The sequence below is a fragment of the Erpetoichthys calabaricus genome, chromosome 1 (genome assembly GCF_900747795.2).
Source record: "Erpetoichthys calabaricus chromosome 1, fErpCal1.3, whole genome shotgun sequence".
NCBI lineage: Eukaryota > Metazoa > Chordata > Cladistia > Polypteriformes > Polypteridae > Erpetoichthys > Erpetoichthys calabaricus.
In genome coordinates, this window is record NC_041394.2 from 152814050 (window position 1) to 152833620 (window position 19571).

General features: G+C 39.0%; 2 protein-coding genes across 3 annotated transcripts in view; one reads left to right on the forward strand and one right to left on the reverse strand.

Annotated features, from left to right (window-relative positions):
• Window positions 1-2213, reverse strand: part of si:dkey-260j18.2 (uncharacterized protein LOC325231 homolog) — a 69938-nt gene extending 67725 nt beyond the window's left edge. Inside the window, exons 1-2 of one of the 2 annotated variants that reach the window (XM_051932227.1) lie at window positions 2122-2213; window positions 1536-1700 (exon numbers count right to left, since the gene is read on the reverse strand). In XM_051932227.1, the coding sequence (XP_051788187.1) occupies window positions 1536-1662 (127 nt within the window). In that variant the 5' untranslated portion in view covers window positions 1663-1700; window positions 2122-2213. Of the gene's footprint in view, window positions 1-1535 lie in introns of both variants that reach the window. The other variant, XM_028807560.2, reaches the window with a different exon arrangement.
• A 66-nt stretch (window positions 2214-2279) lies between these two features.
• The window catches only part of sars2 (seryl-tRNA synthetase 2, mitochondrial), a 68870-nt gene continuing 51578 nt past the window's right edge, over window positions 2280-19571 (forward strand). The window contains exons 1-3 of the mRNA XM_028807587.2: window positions 2280-2566; window positions 12250-12345; window positions 14082-14111. Of these exons, the coding sequence (XP_028663420.1) occupies window positions 2309-2566; window positions 12250-12345; window positions 14082-14111 (384 nt within the window). The 5' untranslated portion in view covers window positions 2280-2308. The remainder of the gene's footprint in view (window positions 2567-12249; window positions 12346-14081; window positions 14112-19571) is intronic.

Below are 19571 nucleotides of genomic sequence, written 5' to 3' on the forward strand. Positions count from 1 at the left end.
CGTCACCTTGGTAGCAGAGTTTGGCTGTTCCTCACCCAGTTTTAAAACTCCTACACAGCTGTTTCTGTTTCAGTTAATGACTGTGTTTCAACCTACGTGTGACATTGATGATCATTAGCACCTGTTTGGTATAATTGGTTGATCATACACCTAACTATAATCCTATAAAATCACTGACTTTGTGCAAGTGTATACCTATAAGAATTGATGCTGGTTTGAAGGCAAAAGGAAGTAACACCAAATATTGATTTGATTTAGATTTTTTTTTTGTTCGCTCACTTTGCATTTTGTAAATTGATAACAATAATCAATCATTATTTATATTTCTGAAAGCATTCTTTGTTTACAACATTTTTTCACGCCTGCCTAAAACTTTTGCACAGTACTGTATATATATATATAACTACACATTATGTATATGTTCAAATAAATACCATTCAATTTACCTATAAATTGATTTATCACATACTAGAGAAAAACCCAAGTAACTCTAGTAAATACAGCCTTTGGAGAAAGGAAAAAATGTACATACTTCATGCTCAATACTCCAGTGATTCAAATCCAGGACTGTGAAACTGTGTAGCAGAAACGTTAACCACTGTGCCAGCTCTCGATTTTTAAATACTGTATATATATATTATTCATTGATATTCTAACTTTATTTCAAGGTTATCCACAGTGTGGCTTTAAGATTCCATAACATTTAAATGAAACATAAATGACAAGTTGTTCTACTATAAGTGCAAGTAACTACAAGCTTTTACACTAAACCTGGGCTAATTAATATATAGCCTAGGTTGTAATTATGAAACTGATAGCGAGATAAAAACCCTCAACCACTACAACCCTCCACAACTGTAATTGAGGAACCCCGCTCGCACTATACTAAAAGGGTTCAGCTCAATTCCCAACACTAATTCTATGCAGCCCTTATAAAGTTAGTTAACTTGATAGTAATTTACAATTACAGAATTATGTAAAGCACATTGACACGATCACTACGGAGAACAGGTTTATAAAAAACACTGATTTAGTTGCATGGCAGATATAAATTTCACGTATTATTTCACATTTTAACATCACACTTTTCTGCTGTGTTTGACAACTATCCTAATTGTACTGTACACAGATTTTTTTATTACATGGTCTTAAAACCCTGATATCTCTTGTGTATTCAAAATATGGTTTTCCTTATTTGACTTCGACCACTAAAAAATGTCTCCTTGGTTGGTTTACTATCTGATAATGATGAAGTCGGAGGCAGAAATAAAGATTCGTGTTGTCCAGCTCCGTAGTAAGCAATAAAATATGAGAACTAAACATCAAGAAAGACAGTAGGACCGTTCAGACGCACAAAGAACCGATTAAATACCATTACTGCAATGTACCTGTGATGTGTCATTGTTCCTGTCGACGCCCGCTTGCTCGCACTCAAAACAAAACAATTACTGAGCAAAGAAAACAATTACTTATCCACGAACAAGTCAAACCATCTTATGGACATACTTTTTATCAAGCCGCCTTAAGTCACGTACCTTGCGTAATGTATTCTCCGAGAGATTTGGAACTCTCGTCCGGGAAGTCTTCCTCTTCAGAGTCGCTGTCCGACAGAGCCTCTATCGAGACACTGTCGCGATCACGCCACGGTTTGGGTGACCACATTTCCCTTGTTGAGATCTGGCAGGTCCACCGTGGCTTGCCTGTTGAGATGATTGCTTTTGTTAATCGCGCATGGGAGAGAAACACGCGATAATCACGGCCCCAAGCACTCCAGTCAAATCTGTAATAATAAGAACAGGAGGAGCACCATGCTTCGCGACTAACAAAATTGCGGTCGTCACCAACCACACTTCTACACGTAACAGACCCACTGATAGGAGCAGGGTGCTACGCCGGAATGAGTGCCCAGAAACTTTGGTAGGTGTCCTGCTAGAGAAGCTTGGCCGAATGCGCAGGCGGTGAACCGAGCCCGCCTGAAAGTGAAACACCTCCACATTCACAGAGGGCTTAGATAATACTGTCTGAAAGTGAAACAAACGCGTCTTCTTCGAGCCCACCCTGCTGTAAAGTAAAACGACATGATTGAGCCCCAGACGAATTGTGTCCCTTGCCGGCGCAAACCTGCTACATTGTCCCTTTGCACCTCCTCGCCATCGCGAGGGAAATAATAATCCTTCAGCCGCTCACTCGGCTCTTCCCTCCCGCTTCCTCAGTAGCAGACCAACAATTCCCTCCTTCTGCCCTATGACCCCCGAACTCACGTAGTGCCGCGCAGTCGTAATACTGTTGGAGACACCCCCTCGTCAATATGGCTGCGCCTATGACCGCTGCACTCGTACGAGGCGTTTGCCTCCGTAAGATCGTTTCTTGCGGTTTGATACGGCTGTTTAAAAATTCTCAACGGAGGAGTTGCTGCGAAGCCAGTAGTTTGTATCAACATGTTCGTGAGGGATATAGTGACAGGCCTGCGTTGCATATGCAATGGGTGTGCGACAATTGGCAGAGTGTCCAGAAGAATGTGGAGCAAAGGAAGGGCGATGTGAATCCCGAAGATGTCCCTGGCATTGTGAGATCTTAGTTTTATTATTACAGTACTTTCTCAGATTAATTGAGTGTAAGGGACCGTTTAAGACCCTGTGTTATGTAGGTATGAGACCAAAAAGTTTTAAGTGTTTGACATCCATCCATCCATTATCCAACCCGCTATATCCTAACTACAGGGTCATGGGGGTCTGCTGGAGCCAATCCCAGCCATCACAGGGCGCAAGGCAGGAAACATACCTCGGGCAGGGCGCGCGCGCACACACACACACACACACACACACACACACACACACACACACACACTAGGGACAATTTAGAATCGCCAATGCACCTAACCTGCATGTCTTTGGACAGTGGGAGGAAAGAGGAAACCTACGCATACACGTTGAGAACATGCAAACTCCACGCAGGGAGGACTAACTCCTCCTAACTGTGAAGCAGCAGCGCTACCCACCCGCCCATGTGTTTGACAGAATGATACATTAGATCGTTTATTAGAAATACTTGTATTATAAAAGTTCTTGTGTTTATATTTAACGAGTGTGATTTAGTGCTAGTTAACATTAATGAATACTAATTCCTGGTAGTAAACAAATTCACTTCTTTTATTGTGTATGCTGTCAGTCTATTATAATAATAACCAAACGTTTGTGTCTGTATGGTGTATGTGAATGATTTTTGTGGTCTCAGTTGTTCGTTTCAAAGACTCCAGACTTTAGTGTGGAAAAAGTAAGTACACACCATCAAATTTTTTTTTTCTTTTTTAACATATGCGGAAATATCAAGATTTGATCTTCATTTAAACTGCATCTGCAATAGAATATACAGTATAACAAGCATCATTTATTAATCATTAATTTTATAGCCTATTTAATCATTTCAATAAATGCGAACTGTGCTTGTGGGGAAAAGTAAGTACACCCCTACATTTATCTTGCCTCGAGTTTGTAAAGTTCATACAAATAGAACATCATTATTGAGAAGATTGGAAGAGCTGATCTTATTTCGACCCGAGACATGTATTTTGATCTTTGCTTTTAAAGTATGTGTTATCATCATGGCTAGATCAAAAGAGCCTTCTTTTGTTTTGTTTTTTTCTTTTTTTTTTCTTCTAGTAAGAAGGTTTCCAATGCCAGGGAATGTGGTTTTAAAAAATCTCTAAACAACTGGAAATTAGCCATTCTGCTGTCTGGAAGATCATGTACAAGTGGAAAAAATTCCAAGCCAACTTGTCCATGGCAGACTACCCCAACAAGTTCAGCCCAAGAGCAGAATGCAAGACGAAAGCTGAAAGTAGTCCCTAAGAACCCCAGAATTGCATTATGAGACCTACAAGTAACTCTTAGCATTGTTGATGTCAGAGTGCATTAATATACCATTAGAAAGATGCTGTACAAATTAGATCTACATGGTAGCGTTTCCAGGGGGACATACTTGCTGTCCAGAAGGGCAATTGGGATGAAGAATACGGTTTGTCCATGAGCACTTGGGCAAAGACCAGGATGTCTGGAGTATTCTGCTCTGGACAGACTAGGCAAAGATGGTTATTTACCATGAAAGCCAAAGACAGCATTGACCAGAAGAATCTGATACCAACTATAGGACTTGATGGTGGAAATGGTATGGTTTGGGGCTGGTTTGCTACATCAGGACCTGGGCAGCTCAACATCACAGAGTCCAGTGTGAATTCTTTATTATACTAGAGGGTGCTTGGGGATAATGTTTGACTGTCAGAAGACTAAAATGCAAATGGAAGTGCTCCTTGCAAAACAACAATGACGCTAAACATACCAGTTAATCCAGCAATGAATTGCTCAAAAAAAAGAAATTGAGGGTTCAGGTAGTGCTGGGCGGTATACCGGTTCTTACTGAAAACCGTTTTTTATTTTTGTTATGATATGGATTTTTGTTATACCGCAACACTGGTTTAAATTGCCTAAACGACGTTTTGAACGTGACGCAGCGGGAAACTCTTCACATGGGGACCTTTTTCACTGCTACACCGCTAATCACAGCGGTGTTGCATGGGGGCTCTTTTTCACTGCTACACCGCTAAATAGGTAGTGGTAGTGTAGGTATTGCACTCTGAAAATGGACAGAGAACATTCCGAAACTGAAACTGAAGCTGTAGCAGACGATAAAGTTGAACATGATGACGCAAAATAACTTTTGCCGAAAAAAAGGACTCGCGTCCGTTATCTGGAGATGCTTTGGTTGTAAAAGGTCAGATGTGGACCATTATGTTCAGATGTGCTGGCGACTCGATCAGGATTTTCTCCTGCCTTGCACACAGTGTTTGCTGGGATGGGCGCAACCCTGAATAGATGGCATAATTAAACATGTATAGCGAAGATATTTTTAAAGTTCTGAACACTCCGTGGGCTAAGTTTATAACTAGTTTCAATTTCACAAAGACATTTATCGTGTGGTGATTGGTTATGTGGAGAACGTAAAAGGAAGGATAGGAACTGGGGTTTTGGTATGTCAGGCAGACGTGCAATAAAGAAAGTCCACTCAGAAGAACATGCATTGAATTCTGTGTTCGTGTTTCTGACCACCAGATCACAAATCCAACATTTACACAATATTAAAGTTAAACCTGTGCGATACCCATTCATACATCCAGTTTTTTGGAGCCTCGTCTCACCTGCCATAAAGTTCTCTACACTGAACGTACACCTGGAGACCCCTTACTGCCAGGGAGCAGCACTACCGCCTCACTACCGTGCTTGTTTAATACCTGCTTTAATGCATTTCATCATGAAAATGATATCAAGCATTTATCTTAGCATTCTAAATTTTTAGAGAGCAGGAATACCATGAAATGAATGGATTCTATGCGGTGATTGCTGCCTCCTCTTAGTGCGGAGGAAGTCAGTTTAAGAAGCATAGTGATTAACAACTGGGTCAGGGAACACAACACAAAGCATTTAATGTGCTGCATTAACTTATGACAGGGTTTGAGAAAATCGAGTAAATTAAACATTGATTTTAGGATGAAGTTTAGTTTATGACATTCTACTTTAATTATGAAGTAAACTATGAAAATAAAGTGGAAATGTCGACTTTAATCTTGACATAAGCGTCAAAATTAAAGTGGAAATGTCGAGAATAAAGTCAGCATGTCGACTTTATTCTTGACATATACCGGTAGTTTGTTTTTTTTCTTCCCTCTTTACTGTATTTTTTTTTCTTCACCGTGGCCCTAATGCACTTCCGTAGGGCTATACCACAAATAGCATTATACAGTAAATGCAAGTTGCAGTTATTTTATTTATGTATATAGCTTAACTTGAAGCAAGGTCTATATTAATGCAGTTTGCCTAAATGATGGTACAGTTGGTAAGGATGTCATCACAAAGTTGCACTTGTTTTATTTTATTTTATTTTAATTTGGTGAATACTGTGTAATGCACCTGGGCTTGAAGTCATGAAGTAATAGTGCAGCTATCAGTAATAATACTATTATTTATTTTATTGTTATTATTTATTAGTTTAAATATTATGCGGTTTATTGATGGTAAAGTTGTTGAGAAAGTCACTTTAACGTGTCAGTGGACAGAGATGGTTAACATTAACAAAGTGTAGTTGGTTCACAAAAAATATTTACTATTTATTACTTTTCTAAGACATGTTCAGTGCATTACAACTTTTGACAAGCACCTCTGGATATTTTACTAAGTCTAAATGCCTCTTTGGATGGTTGAAAATATGTTGTCAAAATCATAGTTTAAGTTTTTGCAAAATTTGTTCAATAAAAAGGTTCTATATTTTGACTGCAACTGTCATGCAATGTGATTCCTTCTCTTCATTAGTGTCACCCCCTTGAAAACTATCACTTTATGGGGCCATGCAAACCTGTATTAATACTTGTGTGCACATTAAAATTTTTTTTGTACAATTCTCATAACAGTGGAATAGGTTATTCTTAGCCAGTCTACTGCAGTAATTGCAGTGGAAAATGTGGTTAACATTCACTCATGCATGGGGAAAAAAATACCGTCCAATACCGTGAAACCGGGATAATTTAGAAAAATACCGTGAAATAGAATTTTGGTCATACCACCCACCCCTAGGTTCAGGAATGGTTAAGTCAAAGCCCAGATCTGAATCCCATCAAGATTCTAATTGTTTGAAATGGGCTGTGCAAGACCCCCCTCAAATATCATACTGCTGAAAGAATTCTGCTTGGATGAGTGGAAAGGACTTTCCTATAGTTAATGTCAAAAATGCATTATAAAAACACCAGGGGCCTCATGTATAAACGGTGTGTACGCACAGAAATGTTGCGTACGGATGTTTCCACGCTCAAATCGCGATGTATAAAACCTAAACTTGGCGTAAAGCCACGCACATTTCCACGGTAACTCATACCTTGGCGTACGCAATTTCTCCGCTCGGTTTTGCAGACTGGCGGCACCCAGCGTCAAAGCAGTGCTACTGTTCCTGTGTGATCACCCTTTCTTTCTTAGCTCCACATTCCTGACGCGGCTTTATAAATACACTGAAATTAACTGCATATTGTTTATTAGTGTAATGCATCTGATTGTAATTAACCTGTAGCAATATAATGGTCCAGGGAATAGCCATAGTATTCCAAATACCATAACTGCTTTAGCGTTGTTACGCTCACTGTATCTTGTTCTTCTTTTTGCTGCTCCCGTTAAGGGTTGACACTGTGGATCATCTTTTTCCATATTACTCTCACTGCACCACTCGGAGTATTTATATCACTGTATCTGAGTGTGAATCACAGCAGCAGCTGATCGGAAAGAGAATTATCGGTATACAGTTTCAAGTACACACTACCTCAACCACGGCAAAAAGCGTCAAAGCCTTTCCTGTACGACCTCGCGTTTCAGAAACAGTTTCATTCCAAGAACTATAAACGCACTCAATCAGTCCATCAAGTGCTCCTTGCAGAACTGTTTGTACTTATAAGTACAATTACCTCACTGTAAACTTACCCTACAGTTATAATATTGCACAACCTGCACTACTTTATAAAGCGTGTATGATGACATCATTTTTAAGGTGAAATGCAGCAAAATATGTTGCTTATAGTATACAGATAAAACTTTAACTTCATTTAAATAATCTGCATTGTTAATAATTAAACATGTGAGGACACGGTGCCGCAGCGTATAGCTGGTTCACGGATAACTCCTGCCTTGCGCTGTATTATTGCTGGTGCTGACGCGACACTGGAAGGATAGACGGATAGAATAATTAAACATGTACTACGAAGACATTTCAATGTTCCTTAAAAGTTTTGAAGAATCGGCATTCTAAGCTTACAGATGGCTTAACGTCTATTACAGAGCTGATTGTGTGGCAATTGGGTATTTGGAGAAAGAAAGGTACGTTTGAAAGAGACAGTACTTCTGTAATAAATTATTTCATCGAAGGTCGCACATGGCTCAGCAAGCCTCTTGCGTGAGATATGAACAATCACTGCGCCACCGTGTTCCCATGTTTAGTAACATGCTTTCATTGCTATCATCATGAAAATGATATCACGTATACATCTCAGTATTTTAATTTTTCAGAGAGCTGTAATATCTCGAATGTAATGGATTCTGTGTCCTGTCTGAGAAAGAGAAAGAACAGAAGCACGTAGTGATTCACACACACAGAGCACATAGAAGATCAAATACAGAACAAAGCATTTAACGTGCTACTTGAGAAACTAGTAAAATAAACGATTTTAAGATGACGTTTATGATGTTCTACTTTAATGGCAAAATAAACTATGTGATTAAAGTGGAAATTTCGAGATTAAAGTTGACATTTCATGCTTTTTTCCCACTGTGTGCCTGTTTGTTTTGTCTGTACCCTAATAAGCTTTCATATGACACTCAGACGGTGGGCTACGACTCGCCTTTTCACGGCGACTTTGATATGTGATTTCTTTTTTATTTCTGGCACTGTGCGACTTTGTGAACTAGGATCTTTCGAGTTTCTCTGACACTCTGTCACTCGATCAACTTTCTTTTGTTGATTATACCATTGTGTAAACCAACAAATAGTACGTTTTTCCTTTGCCTCCACTTGGTATTCGCTGAAATTCTTATATTTTCCCCTGTGCTTTTCCCATTGTCTTTTCACAGAAGGCTATTTATATTGATTTGCATATTCAAAGAGGCGTAATTCTGGGAGGAGTTGGGGTGGGACAGAAGGCGCGTGCACGTGCGTTACTTTTCACGCTGATCGGGATTTATATAGTGGAAGAACGTGAAATTTTGCGTGCGCACAGATTCCTGCATCTGGATTTTTCTGTGCGTACGCACAATCCCGCTTTTGTGCTTACTCCATGTTATAGTGTGAGTTCTACGCACGGCGTTATACATGAGGCCCCAGGAATTCTGCTGTGATGGGGTTCAGTTTAACTGAAGTGGAAAAAGTCTTGGGACAGGCCAAAACAAACAGTGCAGTGGGACCAGATGGCATATCAGGTCGGCTCTTAAAGTCTTGCTTTAAGCAGCTCTCTCCAGTTTTTTATTTGCTTTTTAACTGGTCTCTGACCTGTGGTATTGTACCTAATCTGTGGAAACAATCAATTATTACCCCTGTATCTAAGGTTTCTAGGCCAAGCTGTTTAAATGACTACAGACCAGTGGCACAGATAGATAGATAGATCTTTATTGTCATTGTCACTTTTACAAAGGAACAACGAAATTGAAGGTGCAGTCGATTCAGTGTGAGGAATAAGAGTTAAAAAGACAAAAAGAGAGAAAATAATAACAAACTGAATAGTAATAAAAGTACTTTACAAAATATACAGATTGCACTTGTTGACTTAAGGTCTATATTGCACATTGGTAGAATGATATGGAGCAGTTTTATTCTGAGTTCAGGGCCATGATAGCTTTTGGATAAAAGCTGTTTTTAAGGCGGTTTGTCCTGATTTTCATTGCTCTGTATGTCTTGGCCGATGGCAAAAGCTGGAAGAGGCAATGACCGGGATGTGATGAATCCTGTGAAATGTCTATTGCTTTTTTGCGGCATCGGGAGGTTTGTTCCAATGAAATGCTTTGAACATTTGGTGAAAAACATTTTAATGACAGAGACAAAGTCTCTTCAAGACAGCAATCAATTTGCTTATTATGCAAACAGAAGTGTGGAAGATGCTCTGCTTGTTATCCTACATCAAATCTACACCTTTCTTGATCAGCCTGGTTCATATGTCAGAGCACTATTTTTGGATTTTTCTCCAGCGTTCAATACAATACAGCCTCATATACTGATTGGGAAATTGAACAGTATGAATGTAAACCCATTTATTACACTATGAATTCAGAACTTTCTTTTAAATCGTTCACAGTTAAAGTACAGGACACTTTTTCAATTGTCATTCATTCTAACACAGGAGGTCCGCAGTGGTGTGTCTTCTCACCATTACTGTTTACTCTGTTCACAAGTGACCTGAGACAGAACACTGACCACTGCTCTATTAGTATGCTGATAACACCATGCTCATAGGATACATATATGGGGATGATGAAAGCCACTATCTAAATCAAGTGGACTGTATGGTAAACTGGTACAGTAGAAACTCTCTCGCTCTGAATGTAAAAATGACCAAAGAAATTATATTTGATTTTAAGAGAAAGAAATCTGTATGTTCACCCATTGTGGTTCTGGGAGAGGAGGTAGAAATAGTGACTGAATATAATTACTTAGGAACTTACCCAGATAAAAATCTTAACTGGAATACAAATACAAAAAAATTATTTTCTAAATGCAACCAGCGCTTATTTCTCCTCCATAAACTCAAACTATTTAAAGTAAACAAGGACCTCATGTTGTCCTTTTATCGCAGTATTTTTTGGTGTAAATGCAGTATGTATTATCTAACTGCCTTACCTTAACCTTTCTTGTTTCTATTTATCTGTTTTATTTTATTCTGTCTGTTATTGGATGCAACTGAGAAGGCAAATTTCATGTTTTCTTGTGTAAACATCACTAAATAAAGAAACCTTAAACCTTAAAAGCTGGTAGACATATAGGAAATGCCTACCAGAGGTTGTTTCTACCAAAAATGGCAATACCACCTATTAGAGCCAAGGGTATACTTACTTTTTCCACACGCCAATACAGCATATCACCTTTATCTAAAGATACCTTTTAAATGAAGATCAAATCATCTTGATATGTTCACATACAGTATGTTAAAAATACATTAATTTGCTGAACTTATTTTTTCACATGACTGTAAGCACTGAGGAAGCTCTATAGAAATCAACAGGGAATGTGATTACTAATTTTTACAGGTTTGCATCCAAATTTAAACCACCTTTACAATAAAAGAAACATCACTTTGTTTTGTGGTGGACCAAAACTTTAGAACTAAGCTCCATCTTAAAAGACAAATCTAAGAGTGTCGCAGGATAATGCAGAGTTGATCACCCAAACATAGAAATGGGAAAATGAGAAATTTAATAAATAAAAAAATACTTTTGGTAAGAAACGCAATATATTCTGTGATTTCCACAGATTCAGTTGCCACAATTGAACTATAATTTGAACTGACTGGAGCATTCCAGATTTGAACCAGTAAGATAGGCTCCTGAAAATAAACCTTTCATATACTGTATATTGAATTTAATCAAATTGCTACTTTTGACTTTAATTGATTGGTTAAATTTATTATTTTCTTCCTTCTGCACTTGAGCTGGGTTCAAAATATAATGCACAATGCAAAAGTCACATAACATTATACAGCATAATGTTCTTAAATCCACTTGTTTTAACGGTGTTTTGGCAGGAATGGACACAAAGCAAGAAGCAGTTCTGCAGTGCAGTTGTGAAACTTAAAGAAGTATTCTTCCCTTCACAATAGATTTTAATTGTCAAGCAATTGGTAATCAGCAAAACTGGATGCAAATGCCTAGAAATTCACTGTATTCAGTATTTAGTTCTGATGTCTGTCAAATCTACATCCAGGGTTCGAATTACATGGCTGATTATTGTTCATGTGAAATTTGCACATTCTTCCAAGTGTGCACAGGTTTCATTCCCACATGCCTAATCAATGCAGGTTTTGGTAATTGTCAACTCTAAATTGGCCTTGTATGGGTTGTGTGTGTGTGGTTGGTTGGTTGAGCCCTGCATTGTAATGGTACAGGGCTGCTGCCATGATAGTTTGGGGCTGCCCATGATCCTGACTTAAATGGCTTGGAGAATTTTATGTGTTGTAGTTTTGTATGCATTGCATCATTTTATTACTATTGAGACAGATTAATGGTTATAAATGGCCACACATTGCAGAGATGAAACATGTAAATTAAGTAATAGATTTGAGCCAGGTTGAAATGAAACAAATTATATGCAAAACACATAATGCAGGCAACCTTTAAAATCCATGACCAACCACAAATGGGCAGAGAAAAAAATACATAAAATAGCTTATCAATACAATAAAACAGATTCCAACTAAAGTCAGGCATGGTGGTTTTCTTAAAATCACTAGATTGCCAATTCATGCATTTCTTAATTTTGTATACTGTATATGAAACATGTAACACCATATTTGTACAGATTGACCACAGGAATGCTGTATATAAATTGACCTACTCCTAAAACAAAATACTTTTTTGTCCAAACCAGCATTTAAAAATTTCTTATTGAGTAGAGGAAAACACAAATAATTTGAACTTTTCATTCATTGTAGTGTATTTCATTTGTATCTGTGTTGTGCTTCAGATTTCCTTATGGCAGATGCTACAGGCAGTGAAATCTAGTATTTCCAAACTGGAGCAAAGGAAGAAGCAAATCAGTGACAGAGTTAAAGGCCTTGTGGTGAGTAATATATTTTGTTTTTATATTTTTCAAAAAAAAATGTAATCACTAATCACTTAGATCCTGGAGTTTTAGCCAATTTTCGCCCGATTTCCCAATTGCCATTTCTGGCTAAAATATTAGAAAGAATTATTTATAATCAATTGGTTGATCACCTTAACTCCAATAATTTATTTGAGATCTATCAATCTGGCTTTAGGCATTATCATGGTGTTGAGACGGCCCTCCTTAAAGTATTCAATGACATCTCTATTATTACTGACTCGGGTGGCGCTGCGGTCTTTGTCCTCCTGGACCTGACTGCTGCCTTTGACACTATTGACCACGAGATATTGCTGTTGCGGCTTGAACATCTTGTTGGGCTTAAAGGGGCTGCTCTTAACTGGTTCAGGTCATATCTAACTGGTAGACAGTTTTCAGTGACTTTAAATTCCTCTTTTTCGTCTACTGCTCCTCTTAAATGTGGTGTTCCTCAGGGATCCAATTTGGGTCCTATCTTATTCTCTATATACCTTTACCCTATTGGAGCTATTTTTAGGAAATTTAACATTTCTTTTCACTGCTATGCTGATGATACACAGGTTTATATTCCCGTCTGCAACTCTGCAATAAATCAACTGCACAACTGTCTTTCTGAACTAAGATCCTGGATGGCTAATAATTTTCTTGATCTGAATCAAAATAAAATGGAGGTGCTTATAGTGGGTCCATCAGCTAAAGCCCAAATTGGTCTTGGACTTCTCAGCTCTTTCTCTGTCTTTTGCAAACCTCAAGTCCGCAATCTAGGTGTTATCTTTGACAGTAACCTCCCTTTTGAGAAACAAGTTAATTCTGTAATCAAGAGTTGCTTTTTCCAGCTTTGTCTATTAGGTAAGATCAAGCCTTTTTTATCTTCTAGGGATCTTGAGAAAGCTACTTATGCTTTTATCTTTTCTCGCCTTGATTACTGCAGCTCGCTGTATTATGGGATTAGTAAATCCCTGATACACAGGTTACAGTTGGTCCAGAATGCTGCCACTCGCTTTCTGGTTGGGGCAAGAAAGTATGACTCTGTTTCTCCAATATTAGCTTCTTTACACTGGCTGCCTGTCAGTTTTCGAATTGATTTTAAAATCTTGTTGCTAGTTTTTAAATCTTTATATGGGCTTGGTCCTGCCTATTTATCCGAATTGTGTGTTTTACACCAGCCATCCAGAGTGCTTAGATCTTCTTGTCAGTTGTCTCTTGTTGTCCCTCGTACCAAGTGTAAAACTAAGGGGGACAGGGCTTTTGCAACTGCTGCTCCTCGCCTGTGGAACTCCTTACCTCATCACACAAAGGAGTCGTCTACAATTGAACTGTTTAAAACAAGATTAAAGACTCATTTCTATTCACTTGCATTCCGTGACCTTCAGTAATACTGATGTTTTCCTCATTGTGATTATGTAACATTACTTCTATTTATTATTTATTTTATTTATGTTCATTTATTTTATTTCTATTTATGTTTTTCATGTTAATAGTATGTTTTTCTTTAATTCTATTATTGTAAAGCACTTTGGCCACAGCATTCTGATGTTGTTTTAAATGTGCTATATAAATAAAGTTGACATTGACATAGACATATTGTCATTTTCCATAATCAAGTTACATATTCAGATTTGATCTTTCTTTTATGTAGTCTCTGCCCTGGCAAATATTGGAATGGAAGGTAAATTTTAAAAAAAGTCATTCTTTGTTCTATATATCTGTTTCAGGAGCATCACAGCAAAAAAGACCTGCAAACAGTAAGCTCCTATTTTTGCAGTTTTTGGGTGTGGTTTGGCTTTTGCTATAGTGTGTTCATTTTTCCACTAGGTGGCAGAAAAGAACTTTAATCTTGTCTTTGACTTTTCCAAGGTGAAATAGCATAACAAGAAATATTTTTTTACCCTACAAAATTGTTCCATTCTGACCCACTGTGTACAAGACTTTAATACTGGGTACTCATCTGAGGCCACACCATTATCTAAATGTGTTTACATTGGTAACTGGTGATATAATAGCGAAAGCATTTTGTAAGGACTTGGCTATTGTAACTGGTTGTAACTAACGTGTTTTGGGTAATGTCCTTCATCCAGGCCTAGACCACTGATTTCCCAAAGGTCAAAAGTTATAAAGAATTAATTGTTGATAAGCCAAATATAAACCAAATAGGTAAAGGATAACATATTGTCAGCATATGCACAGATTCATATGTACTGGCAGGACAAATCAAATATCTTGATTTTGATTGAGTAGCTCTAGATTTAAATGGATTTGTTCATTGGAACTCTCTTTTATGACACTAGGTTATATTTTTGCTTTTACTGTTTTGCTTATTTATTGCTTATTTAACAAGTTCCATTAAAGTTGTTTTTGTTTGTTGTGCCTGTAACCTTTATACTGAGGTGCGTGCTGCTGACAAATAGTTTTACCTTAAGACTGGAATTAAAATGTGTTAATATGTGTAATTCAACAACATTTAAACTTTTGGAGTGGCTTTATAGGGACATATTATCACTGCCTCATAAATCCAGCATCCTGGGTTGTTATCTGTGTATAGTTTATAGGTTCTCCCCATGATTGCTTCAGTTTTCCTCCAGGTATTCCAGTTTTTCCTAAGACTCTAAATTGCATTTTTGTGTTTGTGTGATTGGGCCCTTTTATAGACTGTCCAGAAATGGTTCCTTCTTTGCACCCTTGTCACTCTTGAGTAACAAAATGTAATTGTCAAAGTGCCTCATATACCATATATAGAATGTAGTTCCTTGCTTTTCTATTTCATTAATATTATCATATATGGTACTTTTCATTTTGCAAGCCAGCTGTCATTTGTTTCTGGCAGATTCACACAGTTCTGTGTGTCTATTTTTTAAGTAAAACTAAGTGCAGTCATTTTTATAATATAATGGGCTATTGAATCTCATACAGCCATGGACCACCTGGGAATTATTGTGGAGGACTGGAGTCTTGCTGTGCATAGGAAAGAATATTGTGGCACTGGTAACTAAACTGTTATTAGTACAGTTTACACCAGGAAAAACACGTTGATAGTAAGTATAAAAATGTTTCTTCTGTGCATCATAGCCATTTAATGCACAGGTGAGCACAAGTGTCCTGAAGACAGGACCCTGCCACATTTTAAAGTTGTTTATGTACATCACAATAAAGTGACAAGTCAATCAAAAGCAATATTAGTAAGTTTACATGAGTAGTGCCGGGTGGTATACAGGTTCATACCGAAAACCGTTTTTTATTTTTGTTATGATATAGATTTTTCTTATACCGCAACACTGGTTTAATTTGCCTAAACAACATTCGGAACGTGGCACTGCGGGAAACTGTTTAAGGGGGCTCTTTTTCACTGCTACACTGCCAAACAGGTGTGCAACGGAGTACATGAGGTAGTATAGGTATTGCGTAGTGAAAATGGACAGAGAACATTCTGAAACTGAAGTTGATGATAAAGTTGAAAATGATGACACAGAAGAACTTTTGCTGGAAAAAGGAGTCACGTCTGTTGTCTGGAGATACTTTGGATTTAAAAGGTCGGATGTGGACCATTATGTTCAAATGTGTGAATACTGTTTCTATACTACTGGATAATACTGTAAGCCAAGTTGTACTTGTTTTATTTTTTTCAATACTGTGTAATGTACCTGGTGTGACGGACAGCCGGGTCCCATGCCCGACAGGGACGCCCCTGCTGCATCTGTTCCGGGGGAGCAACCATGGGCAGCTCAATACCTCCCCCGGGACGCTTGGTGGCAGCCTCCCTGGTAGATGGTGATACCCCCAACCTGTCGCATGGCTCCATGGGAGATGGAGTCCTCCACAGCCTGGTTGGGGGCTCGGATGGCCGCTAGGGGGAGCTGCATGGAGTCGTCAGCCCAGCTGGACAAATCTTCAGTCCTACCTGGAAGTGCAATTAGGACCAGGTGCTCAAGCACCTGGAACGTTTCAGGGTGGGCTATAAAAGGGCCAGCCACCACCACTCAAGGAGAGAGAGTCGGGAAGAGGAGGACTACGCTTGAGGAGGAGTGGTGGTTAAAGGGAGAAAACTGTTGGTGTTGGAATAGTGCTTTATGGACTGTGTATTGCCTGTCGGTCACGGGGAAGACGTGCGCCCATGGGTGAAGAAAAATAAGTCTTTGTTGGTTCATACGTGCCTCTGTGTCCATCTGTGTCGGGGCAGGCACCTATATAGCTCTTTTGTTACACTGGGTACTGTGTAATAGTGTGACGACATGTTGATTTTATTCTCGACATTTCTACTTTATTCTCGCCGTTTGTCGAGATTAAAGTCGACATGTTGACTTTGTTCTCGTAATTTGTTGTTAAAGTAGACCATCGTAAACTAAAATGAATCTTAAAATGAATATTTAATTTACTAGATTTTCTCAAACCCCATCATAAGTTATGTAGCACATTAAATGCTTTGTGTTACGTGTTCCCCGAGCCATGTTAATCGCTACATGCTTTTTAAACTGACTTCCTCTTGCACTAAGAGGAGGTGAAGGCAGCACACAGAATACATTCATTTCATGATATTAATGCTCCCTGAACATTTAGAATGCTAAGATAAATACTTTATATAATTTTCTTGATGAAATGCATTAAAGCAGGCATGTCAAACATGCGGCCCGCAACAGAAATCTGTTTGGCCCGCATGACAGAGCCTAGTTAGCACTAAACTTGTACAAAATGATTACTATCGTTTGTGATTGAATCATTCTGCATCTTCGGCGTTACTTATTGACTTTTCTTACTTCTGCCTTCTGACAAAAGCGCGTTTTCCCATGGCATTACGGTACCGGAAACGTCATCTGCTAGTATAGCCACGAGCCTTATCCAATGTTAATAAGCCGCGATGTCGCAATTGAACTGCTAGGCTGCAGCAGCCTGGCAGCAGGGGCGGCCTTAGGCATGGGCAAACTGTGCACCTGCACAGGGCCGCCACACCAATATATAATAAGAGAAAATAACGACACAGCTGATGGCAATGTGGCCGAAAAACATTGTGTTTCTTGTTAATTAGTACGCCGTATTTACTGATGTCGCTCAAGTCGGAGAAGTAAGCTATATGTAGTATTATAACGTTCTGCCATAATGAGAATATCATGGGCCGCCACTTGGTTTTCAAGTTACGGACACGCGCATAAAGAAGCGTGTCATGAGCGCGAGCGGGCTATGCAGTGTCCGCAACGGACGTGGCCATCAGCCGTGCATAAGATACCATATTGACATTGGCGGGCGAAGAGGCCACCGATTCTTTCTCTGCCCAGGGCCGCCACGAGCCTAGAGCCGCCCCTGGCAGGCTACACTACTGGCTGGGCTGCTGAGACTGGCCACTGGGCAGAACTGACCATCACGAGTAGTAATAGCTTGCATATTTTCACGTTTTTTTGCTCTAGTTTTATGTAATTTTGTGCTAGTATTGTAACGAACAGTTAGTGCAGACTACAGCTGAAGATCTGAAGTGAACGCGAGAAGTTGGTGAATTGTTTATTAGCAAATTTTTGTGATTTTGAGTTTGTAAAATTAGTGTAGGTCAGGGGGCTTTTTGCATATCGGCTTATTTTACAATATAAACTTTGAAGTAAACTTAGTAAAGTAAAATTAGATTTTTGGAGGATTTGTTTTCCATCTTGAATTACTGAGCAATGAATTTAGTGAGCGTTTTCGTAATTTCAGTTCACGCGAACAGGACTTTGCGCTGTTTATGTCGCCATACTCTTACAACGTTGAGAATGCACCTGAGAATATACAAATGGAATTGATTAAACTGCAGTCAGATTCTATTCTGAAGGCAAAATACAATGAAGTTGGTGTGCCAGGCTTGTATGCTTACCTGCCACCCTCGTATGTGCAGATCCGTAAGTTGGCATCGAGAGTACTGTCTATGTTCTGAAGCACTTACCTTTATGAGCAATTGTTTTCGTTAATGAAAGCTACCAAAACCCCACATTGCTCAAGACTTACCGTCGAGCACCTTTCATCCCTCATAAAAGTTGCAGCTGCACAAGATTTCAAGCCTGATATTGACGAACTAGTTACTAACAAGAGATGCCAAGTGTTGGGACAAAAGAAATAAATCTCACACTGTAAGGCTCCTATATAAGCAATGAATATAATATAATGAATATAATCTATACTAATTAATAAAAGGCAAAGCCCTCACTGACTCACTGACTGACTGACTGACTGACTCACTCATCACTAATTGTCCAACTTCCCGTGTAGGTGGAAGGCTAAAATTTGGCAGGCTGATTCCTTACAGCTTACTTACAAAAGTTAGGCAGGTTTCATTTCGAAGTTCAACGCGTAATGGTCATAACTGGAACCTCATTTTTGACAATATACTGTAATGGACGGCAGCTTGATGGCCGTGGGAGGCGGAGTTGAGTGTCACGTCATCACGCCTCCCACGTAATCACGTGAAAAGACTGTGAACTCAGTAAGGAGAAATGAAGGAAGAGCCGCAAACAGCGAAGAACAAAAAATTAATTAAACAATTGAGAAGGGAGCGAGTGAAGCATACAAGCATCTTCATAAGGGAAACAAAGCACGGTGTAAAACGTAAGTTTAAATTAAGTTTATTGAAATGCTCCCGTTGCGGATTGCAATAACATATTCGCGAGATAAAAGAACTCAGTAGGGAGAAATGAAGGAAGAGCCGCAAACAGCGAAGAACAAAAAATTCATTAAACAATTGAGAAGGGAGCGAAACAATAAGAAGCCAGCGAGTGAAGCATACAAGCATGTTCATAAGGGAAACAAAGCACGGTGTAAAACGTAACTTTAAATTAAGTTTATACAAACGCTCCCGCTGCGGATTGCAATAACATATTCGCGAGATAAAAGTTTAATGAGAAGACACGAGGTATAAACGAACCACACGCCGTAGCGCAACGTTAGGGGCAACAGTTTCAACCATTCTATGATCTGCTTCTCACAACTGAAAGATGGCACATGGCGGATGTTAGCCGACTTGCTGACCGCAACGTTAGGGGCTTCCACTCTGGCGCTGACGATAGAGATTCGATTCCCGACAGGGGATGAAGTGAGTGTGTATGCCTGATGAGCCCAGAATTAGGGAGAAACACGTGTCGCATACTCTTTGCATTATTTGAAAGTAAACTATTAAAACCATTCTATGATCAGCTTCTGGGAACAGAAAGAGGGCACGTGGCGGATGTAAGGCGACTTCCTGACCAACCACAAGC